Here is a 12,009-nt window from a genome sequence, read left to right on the forward strand (position 1 = left end):
TAACTCAAATGCGCAATCTCTTACCCAATGGTGAACACTCTTCTTTGTACCTATATCCAACTACACTAACCAAGATTCTTCATGCACTTATTTATTCAAACCACACTTATCCACCATGTTAGGAGTAACATAACTATAATTAGATTGAAGGTCAATCAAAATAGAAAAAATTGTTCACAAAGATTATTGTCCATCGCAATGATAGATGCCTAATTATGTGCTTGTCTGTTATCCAGTGCTACATAGATACGAGGAATTCTTTGACCAACATCCACAATAGTTTGCGCCTCCTGCGTACTATAGATATGAGGCCTACTTCCCTGATTATGTGGACAATCTCTCTTAAGGTGTTCCTTACTGCATGTTCAACACTCTAACTATCGTGTACCATCACCTCTATGTAGTTGCTATGATCCATGTCCATGTCTAGCTACACTTAACTTCTTTTGTGGTGCCACATTTTCTTTCTGTTCTGCATTATGAGGCTTTGCTCTTTTTGGATGCCATTTACCCTTACCTCTATCCTTATCCTTCCCTTTCCACCCTTGCTGAGATTCATTCTTATGTTTTGAATGTTCATAACAATGCTTCAATTTTCCAATAACCTCCTCAAGTGACGAAGGTTCATCATACTGAATTTAATTTTTAAATGCTCATGGAAAACCACTGACAAGTCATTGAACTTTAGCCTTCTCATCTTTGAGATACAGTACATACCTTAATAGCTCCATGAACTTAGTCATGTACTCTTCATCTATCATTGATCCCATTTTTAGCTCATAGAATTGTTTGACCTTACCATCATAGTACCTTTCTGATAAGTACTTCTTCCTAAAAATCCCCTTGAACTCATGCCAACTTAAGTCCTTCGTCCTGATGTCTCTGACCCACTTCACATATTCCCACCAAATGTCTATTTTACCTTTCAGACTGAAGATAGAAATTATGGTCTTAATGTTTTCTGTGTACTCATGCAAGTCAAAGAACTTGTTCATCCCAAGTATCCAAGCCTCTACATCTTATGGTTTATTCAAGTATCCATCAAATGTAGGTGGATTTGCTTTCTTAAATTCATTTGGACGGTATCCACTATCACTCCTATTATAAGGATGATAACGATGACGGTCACGATGTCTGTTAGAACCAAAACTAGAATAATACCTGTATCCATCACCTCTCTCTCCTGAGTATCCAACAATTTGCCATCTCTAACCATGTCATCTCTATCTCACCTATGACCATAATGAGACCTACTTCCATATGCCCCATTAGTTCTATCCTCCTTCCCATGGTTGATTCGAAGTGGCCCATGTTGTTGTAATTCTGACAAACTCTGAAGGTGTATTGCATTAAACGTTGCTTGTTTCTCTTGTGCCTACATGGTTTTGTCCTTTTCCACCTTACAAATCCTTATTTCTTCTTTCAAGCTTCTCAATGTAACTACTAAGTCAGACAAGTGCCCAACACCACCCTGCTCATTTGATTCATAGGAAGAATCTCTATAGTATACCATCTCTCTAGTCATTTTCATCTTTTTCCTGTGAGGCATACTATTTCACCTAAACCAAATCACAATAACCAACGTACCTTAACAAAATTAGGGGAGGATATATCATCTTCAAGATCAGCCAATTAAATTAGTACATGTATAACATAATCATGGCAACACATATACATATAATAGATAAGCATATAACCATGTAACCATCATTCTAGCTAGAGTCCAATCATCAATGCATGACCACATCAACTACACATACCATGACCTCAAGCATGACAACGCAAACCATAACAATGTACACTGACAATACGTAAGAATAAACAACATGTAACCGATCATACACTCATGATGACACATTTAACAAAAACAACATCCTCTTTCACATGGTGACATCAATACAAGTCCAATCATCAATGCATGACCACATCAACTACACATACCATGACCTCAAGCATGACAACGGAAACCATAACAATGTACACTGACAATACGTAAGAATAAACAACATGTAACCAATCATACACTCATGATGACACACTTAACAAAAACAACATCCTCTTTCACATGGTGACATCAATACAACCATGACCAACACCATGCACATGCAACAAGCATATATACCACAAGGATGATTAACACATGTGCAACCGACGTGAATTCATGTCCAATGCACACCTCCCAGTGAGTCTGGGGGTAAAACATGCTCTGATACCACTTTGTGGTATCAGATTTGACACAGAGAGTGCAACCTACTCTGATACCACTCTGATACACCTTGATCCCACATCTACCCAAGTAACCATCCAAGCGGGGTAAATATGTGATGAGAAGCCACTATAATGGGATTCAACCTCCTAATTCACCTTAAGAAAGCGGAATCGATAGACACACACCATATAGACCTTCCACATCAGCAACAAAAATCCCAGGATCCATCCCAACTACTCAAGTAACCAACCCTTGGGTCCCACTGAGTTTTTAGAGCATTAAACCGCCAGACGCTCCCCTGATATGGACATGGGTGTGTCTGGGAGGCTCCATACACTCCCACAACATGGGTATGCATGCATCTAGGGACTTTACTCTTCAAATCTGTGCCTGCGACTACGGGATTTGTACCACTTTTCCAGGCCTAGAGCCATGGTCACTGCCCAGAACTCAATCAGGGTTTCAGTACTGAAAGATAACAACATAATAATGATACAAATGCAATTTTTTGAACAAAGACTTTAATGGACCCCTACTAGCCATGACAGGAATTTGGTCAAACATGTGACAAATATGTAATTTATAGGTTTAAACAACAAATCTAAGCATAGGGGTCTCATGCTTATCTGAGAATCGCTAAGAAGCATTGTTCCCTTATATCATTAGATGCATTATCATTTATTAGGTCATAGATACATTGTTCATTCATTTAAAAATCAAAACATGAGGAGATGCATACATCATCACTATCATAAAACATGCTTATTAACTAGCATAAGAACAACAGAAATATCAAGGATACATCAACCATATAGTCCACATATAAGAAAGTACATTTACACATAATATTTCAAGGAGAGAACCTCTTATTAATGACTGTAAAGGCCAACTCGAGATGGGACTACCACGTTCCACCTGACCATCGATTGGTTGAGCCAAATCTCTCTTCAACCAATCACCCCTGTGCCATATTGCAAGCATGAATGTGGGAGTCAAACGAAAATAACAAACGAGGGAATCGTAAGGCTAAACCACCTCACCCTGATCAATAGAAGCCAAGCTTTACCACAATCCACACCGGATCACTAGGCCAACACAATAGACATGTAATAATGGGATTTACCATGATCTCCACCAGATCACTATGCCAAAAAAAACATGGATGCCACTGAATTTCTCAACATACACCGTGAGGATTTTTCTTGTCTCCTAGTCTCTAATGATTTACTGCAATCCACATTCTGATCTAGGGATCATTAGGCCCTAAACTGAGACTCCACCCTTTATGATTTATCATATATCCCTCCTTTGACTGACAAGGATTCCTAGGCCTAATCAAGGGAAACCGCCTCTAGGATTTACTGTATATCCTGCCATTCACTGTGTAAGGATTCTTAGGCCCACGAGGCACACAATACCTTGATTTACTGCTTCCCACAGTCTGGTTTTGTGGTCACTAGGCCAGTGGCTTTATTGCAATCCACAGTCTGGTTCAGGGATTGCTAGGCCATGTACTCTTTCTTTCGGAGATCCACATCACTTAACTTCGAATCCATCTGAAAATCTAGCTCAACCAAAGCATGAGAACCCCATCACACCATGGCTATCCGAAAATGGAAAGGATAGGCTAAAAACATTATCACACTTGTAAAAACCCATGCCATAATAGCAAAGAACCACTAACAATACCATGCGTGCCAAATATGTCAAGGAAAAAACATGTTCAAATCGATGCCTGCAAATAATCTTATTGTAGTTGCTTGATCTTGCTCTTCCATGCTTTCTCCTTCCTTCCTCTTGGCTTTTTTGCCTTTCTTGATCCAATGCCAAAGTGCTCCAAGAAAAATCTAAGTTTCCAAGAGTGAGCGAGAGAGAGAGAGAGAGAATAATGAGAGCTCTCTTAAACTGAACTGACAAAAAGGTACCAACTGATCATCATAAGCCTTTTTATCAATTAGGCCTCTATTTTCTTCATTTTCCTCCTCACATGCAACTTATGACCTTTCACCTTCCTTTTCTCCTAATTTCCATTATTTTCATAAACAAATGTGCCAAAAATGCCATTTTTCTTTTCCAAAGCCCTAGCCATTGCCTTTGCCAATTTCCTTAGCCATAATAAACCAAATGAATACCCACACTGGGACATTTTGCCTAACATTCAGCTTGGAATAAGTTTCCCATAAATCGTGGTTATTATTTTTCCTTTATTAACTTTTATTATATGGAATTTTCACTAGGGTTGTTACAATTCTTTAAGCATGAAACATGGAAAGTGGTTGTACTTGGGAAGATGTAGGAAACTCAAATTTGTATGCCATAATACCAATATTTTGCAACATCTTGTAAGGACCATAATACTTGGGTGATAATTTATTATCCTTCTTAGATTGCTTGAGGTTAATTTTTTTGTATGTTTGTAACCGTAAAAGTACACAGTGGCCTACAACAAAAATTCTTTCACTGCGATGCTAATTTACTACTTGTTTCATTCGATTATGGACCAGAGTAAGGTTATCCTTTAAGAGTTGGAGAACTTCTTGTTGATGCTTGATTTGATCTTCCACTGCTTGAACCTTAGAATTTTCTCTTAAAGATGATGTGATGGATGGTTGATGATATCCGTAAAGTGCCATAAAAGGGGGTCATTTTTGTTGCAGTATGGAAGGAGGTGTTATACCACCATTCAGCTAGAGATAACCACTAGAACCATTGTATTTGTTTATCATATAAAAAACATCGAAGATATCCTTTTAAACATTTGTTCACTATATCAATTTTCCTGTCATATTGAGGATGATAATATGAGCTATGAGCTAGTTGTGTACAAAGATAAGAAAATAATTCCATCGAAACATTTCTAGTGAAAATGGGTATCTCTGTCACTTACAATAATCTTCGGGTTTCCATGTAGCTTTTGAATTGATTCCTTAAATGCAGTAGCTATTGTACTAGATTTGAAAAGATGAGATAATGCATAAAAGTTGCATACTTGGTAAGTCTATCAACTACCATCATGATGAGACTCTTTTCTTCAGACTTATGTAAACTTGTGATAAAATCCATTAAGGGCTCCTCCCAACATTGACTTGGAATGGATAACGTTTGTAACAGACTCGAGGTCCTAATAGTTTCTACTTTATTTTGTTGGAAAACCAAACATTTTTCCACCAAATTTTGAATATTAGATTTAAGGCCATCTAGAAAAAAATCCTTCTTGACCCTATAGTGAGTTTTTAAAAATCTTGAGTGTCGTCCTAAAGGTGAGGTGTGCAATTCCAAAAGAATCTTCTGTTTGATTTGGGAATTATTACAAAGATATAAGCGATCTTTGTACCATAATGAGTCATTTTTCTAGATAAATGTATCAGAGGTATTGAGATCTTGTTGAAAATTTTGAATGAGTGTCCACACCTCTTCGTCATTTTTCCATTCATCCCTTGCTTCAGTTATCTAATCAGGGTGGATAATAGAAATGGCACCTAGAAATGCTTGCAGATCCTCATCGTTTCTTGAGAGTGCATCTGCTACAATGTTTTGCTTCCTGTTTTTGCAGATGATTTGAAAAATCATAACCCAAAATCTTTGTGACCCACTTTTGTTATGCTTCTTAAGATAATATTTGTTCGAAAAAGTATTTAAGAATATCATGATCTGTTTTTACCTTGAAATTTCTTCCCATTAGGTAAGGTCACCGTTGCTTTAGTGCATGTAGTATTTTCAACATTTCCTTCTCATAAATAGGTTTGTGTAAATACTTTCCCTTCATTGGACGACTTTCAAAAGAAATGGGTCTTCCTTCTTGCATTAAAACAACACCAATTCCATTTCTTAAGGCATCACATTAAATAATAAAGGTTTTTGGGAAGTTTGGTGTAAGCTAAGACCGATGTTTGACACATTTCCCCTTTAAGATGTTTGAAAGCCTTAGATGCTTCTGGAGTCCAAGAAAATGAATCTTTCTTCAGTAATGTTGTTAGAGGCGTAACTATTCTCCCATAATTCTTAAAAAAATTGCAATAATACCTTATCAACCCGAGAAATCCTCAAAGAAGCTTCAAGGTTGTGGGGATTTTCCATTCCTTAATGGGTTTAATTTTGTTAGGGTCTACTTTAACACTCTCATAAAATACAATATGACCCAAATATTCCACCTCATGCACTCCACAGAAAATTTAGGGGTTTTTGCACATAATTGTTTCTCCTCCAGTAGATTAAGGACCCTATCAACATGTTGAACATGATCCTTCCAAGTCTTGTTTTAAATTAGTATATCATCGAAAAATACTAACACAAATTTTTTAAGGAAGGCTTTGAAAATGGAATTCATCAAGCCTTGAAATGTGGAAGGTGCATTAGTGAGGCCAAAAAGCATGACCAGAAATTCATAATCACCTTCATGAGTTATGAATGTTATTTTTGGAATGTATTCAATCTTCATTTTAATTTGATGATATCTTGAACGAAGATCCAACTTGGTGAAGTAAATTTCTCTATGTAATTCATCCAATAATTCATTAATGTCAGGAATGGGAAATTTATCTTTAATGGTGTTCTTGTTGAGCTCCCAATAATTTAGAAACAAAAACCATGAGCCATCCTTCTTGTGCATCAATACTCCTAGAGCAGGGAGAGAACTTTGACTAGCTTAAATCATACCAGCGTCTAGCATTTCTGCAACCAAAAAATCAGTTTCACTCTTTTGGGCATAGGGATATCTATAAGGCCTGATGTTTGGAGGAACACTTCTTGGAATCAAGTGAATAACATGATCATAATCATGAATAGGTGGAAGGCCTTTGGGAGTCTCAAATATCTTGGAATGTTTGTCCAAGGCATTTTGGAGATTTGGAGAAATAGATGATTTCGATGTTTGAACCTCTAGTGAGCATAATTGTGCAATTATGCCACATTGTTCTTTCTCCAAAAGATTTTTCATGCCATTGGAGCTCATTATCTTCCCTGATTTCCCTACAATACTCCTTAATTAAATTTCCTTTTCATCCCAAAAATATTTCAAGAAAAGTTATTGAAAATCGAAAGTTATCATCCCCAAATATTGTAACCATTGGACTCCTAGTAAAAAATCAACATTACCCATTGGAATGGAATGCATTGGACTATTCAATACATATTCCCCCATGTTTAGATTGATATTATGTCACTTTGGAGAGATTTATATTTCCTCCATTTCCAACCATCACTTGACACTATGAAGTTGGATATAGAAAATAATTCAATTCTTTGGCTATCTTACAATGAATAAAATTATGGGTACTACCCAAATTAATCAACACTATTACTTTTTTTTTTTCTTGATATATCCTCCTATCTTGAGAGTTTTTGAGGAGTTATAATTTCAGCCAGTTCATTACAATATATAGTCGCATTCATTTCTTCTTTTTGTGAAGTTAGTTCTTGGTGTATATCCACTCTTTTGATGTTTCTTGTTCCTTTTCTTCCCCCTCTTCAAAATCTATGTAAAATAAAATCACAATTGTAACAAAGCCCTTTTTCTTTTTTTTTTTCGTCCAATTGTCGTGATTTTAGCGTTGTAGGTTATGGAAGGCTAGGAGTAGCAACACTTCTATCTTTATATTTGTGAGCGGTAGACTTCTTTATTGCCATAATTTTTCTTTCAACTTTTCTTGCCACCCTGAATGCCTTGTCTAATGAATCAGGTTCCCGGAGGTAAACCTCATATTATATGTTATCCTTTGAAGTCCTTATGAAGGCATCAATACTATGCTCCTTTGTACTGTCAGCGACCCTGATATTTAATTTTTGGAAGTCCTTGATGTGCTACACCATTGAACCCTTTTGTTTGAGATTTAATAATTAGCTAAAGTAGGTGTTTCTCTTTGTATCCTCACAATGTGTTACTATTTTCTCTGTAAAAATTAACCAAGTGACTAGTGGTTTATGATAACAAAGCCATCGATACCATATAAATTGATTGGGTTCTAAATATAAAGATGTAATGCATACCTATTATGTGTGTTGCACATCATGTAGATCACAATATTGATCCATCTGTAGTATCCATGTTATCGGATCCTTGCCATCAAACTTATATCTATATTTGAAATGTGATGGGTCTTAAACCCAAAATTTGAGTCTCCAAAATCATAATTCATATTCTTTTTTTCGTCATCATGATTTTCATGGATTATCTTGTCACGATTGGGAAGTCTTTCTTCTGGCAACTTTTCCAAACCTTCCTTCAACCCTTTTATCTCGAAATTCATCATTTCTTCCATATCTACTTTTAAACCATCATTCAAAACTCTTATGTCCCTTTTTTTTGCCGTCAATTTTAACATTCATCATGACTTCCAATTTAATTTTTGTTACTTTTTGCGAGAGTGAAATTTGTTGCACTTGGTCTCATAATTTTGATATATCACGTTGCATTACTTACTAGGTGTATGCATTATTTTGTTTCTAGGCATTATAGAATCAAACAATGATATATATGCTTTACTATGCCCTTTGAATCACTTCAAATTATTTTTTCAAACAAATGTTATGAAAAAAAAATACACATCTTTTTCTTGTTTTTAGGAGCTAGATCTTGAAACTATTGTATCTATGTAATTTCAGCGCCCCCATGATCTAAGATTATGTCTTGTGGTAGAAATCTAAGTCTTCTTTCCAAGGCCAATAGTCATACTAGGAATGGATTTTTCAATATAAAGTTATGCCAAATCTCCCACAATGACCTGATTATAGAATAGTTCATTAGAGCTCAATTGTAAGAGATTCCACATGTCACTTTTCCAAACTGCTTCCCTAAAATTGACACACAAAAAAACCATAGTCGATGCAATTGCAGTGATTTTTTACAGGATTCAAATGTGATAGTTGAAAAGAAATTTATGTTGATTTTCCCTAGGTCACTTGCTGGAGACTGAATTCTGGAGCATGGAAAAACCATAACTACTTTGGACGAAATCTCAAGAAATATAGCGAACCAAGATATGAGATTTCTACACTAAGTTCACCAAGATTTCCACTCCATGTGGTCGAAATTTAAGCTTTTGAATCTTTCTAGAAAAAATGTTATAGCAAAAAATTCCAATATGACATGTTTGAAGTAGCAAAAGCCTAGAATCCAAAGCTCTGATACCAATTGTTATGCAACCATATAAAAAAAAACAAAAAAAAGGTAGATCAATGACTTCAAAATTAACCTATTTGAGGGGAAAACCTTGTTTACATCACATAAATGAACTATTCTTGGATGATACAAATGACAAGGCCTCCTTGGTGTATGTAGGAGTCTAAGGCGTCACGATGTAATCAGGTTTACATAACAATAATAATGTAAGGACACAACAATAAAAAGAACGAGTTTATATGGGGTGCATGAGAAAACTTAAATGACAACAAGTGTACGAAACGTGAAACAAACTTGCTTGACTCCTGTGATACAATTAAATTGTTCAAACCACTCCTTAATGTTCCTAAATGTGGCAATGGAACTTTCATACATCCTTACATAACAACTCTTAATTTATAATGAGATTTTAGCTCTCTAACCTATTCGAAAGGTTAGTCCTAGGAACATTGTCAATTTTTTTTTGTAAAATAAACTAAAAAAAAAGAATATTTGTTCTATTATTGCATCATTCTTCCACAATGGTCCTTAATGTAACAAGATGGTCCTTTAGCTCTATTTTTGTGTACTTAATCTATATTATTATATTTTTTCCAAAATGCTTATATAAAAGCTAGCTAAGAGGGGGCTAAACATAATGGTCCTATAATTAGAGAGATTATTTTTATATCCACTTTCAAGGAGAGAAACAATGAGACTTTGTGTTAGGTTTTAAGGAAGACTTGCTTGGTCACTACTAAATAAAAGATCTTGTGTATATATGAGGGATAAGGATAAACCTTTCAATTTTCAAGATTTCAACTGAGTAGCCTTTGATGCCCTTAGATTTCGTTTTTGCAAGTTACAATGTTCAGGGTCAAGGATAAAAGTCTATGATCAAACACAGGCTCATGGTCATTTAAAATGTCAAATTTTACTATTTGATTGTATATAAAGATATCTGAAATCACCTAATCTACGAGAGTACTATCCAACCCATGGATACAAATCATGTTGTAAGATTTTGGCCATTTCATTAAACTATTACCAATTGTAATATCTCCAATATAAGTTATAGAACTTGATTAGCTCTGTTCCAAATAATTTTTTTGGTAACGTTTTCACAGTTTCTTTTGTACATTTCATTGGAAACATGGTTGTGATAGGTTAGAAGAATTACTTGGTTAAGAGGGTATTGCCTTTATTTCTTAGGGTGTAAATATCTTATTCTATGCTTTTGTTGAGTCAATTCTTATTTATATAGTTTTTCCCATAAAGTCTAGAATTGAGAAGCATAATGTAACAAACTGTTATATACATCTAGGATATATACATCTTCCGAGCAATAATATCTAAAATTTCCCTCGAGGTGTACTTATTAAGAGGGTCTTTCTTGTACTACCTTTATCTCTTAGGGTGTAAATATCTTATTCAATGTTTTTGTCGAGACAATTCTTATTTATATAATTTTTCTTATAAAAGGTAGAATTGACAGGCACAATGTAACAAACTACTATGTACATCTTCCTACATTAATATCTAAAATTTCCATCCATCTGGACTAATTAAGAAAGTTTTTCTTATAATAATGAATAATACTTGTGTTTATGTAACAAACTATTCCTAGAGTCCCCCTATAGGAGGATTATTCAAGTCCCTCAATGTGGAGGAGGTTAGTTTACTCATATTCCCAAATTTCAAGAAGAAATATAATATGAATTTCTCTAGAGATGAATTAGAAATATAGTATCAATTTCTTTCTAGATCAACCATGACAATACCATGTAATCATTTGGAGTGTAAAATATTCATATTTAGTATTATAATTTTTTTTTTTTTTTAATTAATTGTTTGTCATTTTCCTTTTCTCTTACCATTTTTAACTTCAACCACAAATCAATTTATCACATATATATATAATTTTATGTGAATTATATTTTATTTTAGAATTATTCTTTTATAATAAAATAAAAAATTGTAATATTGTTAGGTAATGTATTTTCTATTTAAAATTTTTATGTAATATTAAATTGATTTTTTTTTAATAAACAATTAATAACATAAAATATATAAAATATATTGATTCATATCATATGGATTTAAACTTTAAATCTCATAATTTATATAATACTTTATAAACTAATTATCCTTAATAAAAGGAGTTGTCTTGAAATCTTGATTTGTGTTATTTAAACTAGTTTTTTGACTCGATATATGGGTTCTGGAAAACCCCTTGGGCACTTTGATTGCACAGAATTGCCCAACAAGCTTGTGATTTCAATAAATTCTCTCTAAATTTTAGAGAAATTACACCGGGAAAACCCACCATAAAAACTTCTGAAAAATCACACTAAAAACAACTCCCTAATAAAATTACCACATAAAATAAATATATATATATATATATATATATATATATATTTTACCTTTTCTATTTAATATCTTATGCATTTATTGATTCTATCGACATATCTATCTAGTGTGGGTGAAATGCTTGGCAAATTAGGTAGGGATAAAATCACACTATAAAATGTTAACCTTAATTATGTGATCAGGCGTTTGGGGCAGCTTGGAATGCAGCATGCAACAGCAGCTCGGATTCTGTTTTTCTGGTTCCAAATGGGAAATGCTACCTGGTTAAACCCATCAACTTTACTGGTCCTTGCAAGTGTGTCAATTTGACTGCACAGGTAATAATCAAGAC

At 34.4% G+C, this 12,009-nt stretch overlaps 1 protein-coding gene across 1 annotated transcript in view; it reads left to right on the top strand.

Annotated features, from left to right (window-relative positions):
- Positions 1–12,009, top strand: part of LOC149249729 (polygalacturonase-like) — a 134,638-nt gene that overhangs the window by 97,045 nt on the left and 25,584 nt on the right. The window contains exon 5 of the mRNA XM_089453455.1: positions 11,861–11,995. Coding sequence (XP_089309581.1) covers positions 11,861–11,995 — 135 coding nt within the window. The remainder of the gene's footprint in view (positions 1–11,860; positions 11,996–12,009) is intronic.

The sequence above is a fragment of the Pinus tabuliformis genome, chromosome 7 (assembly GCF_031772625.1).
Source record: "Pinus tabuliformis cultivar Carrire ecotype Pingquan chromosome 7, CPIR1, whole genome shotgun sequence".
NCBI classification, from domain to species: Eukaryota; Viridiplantae; Streptophyta; class Pinopsida; order Pinales; family Pinaceae; genus Pinus; species Pinus tabuliformis.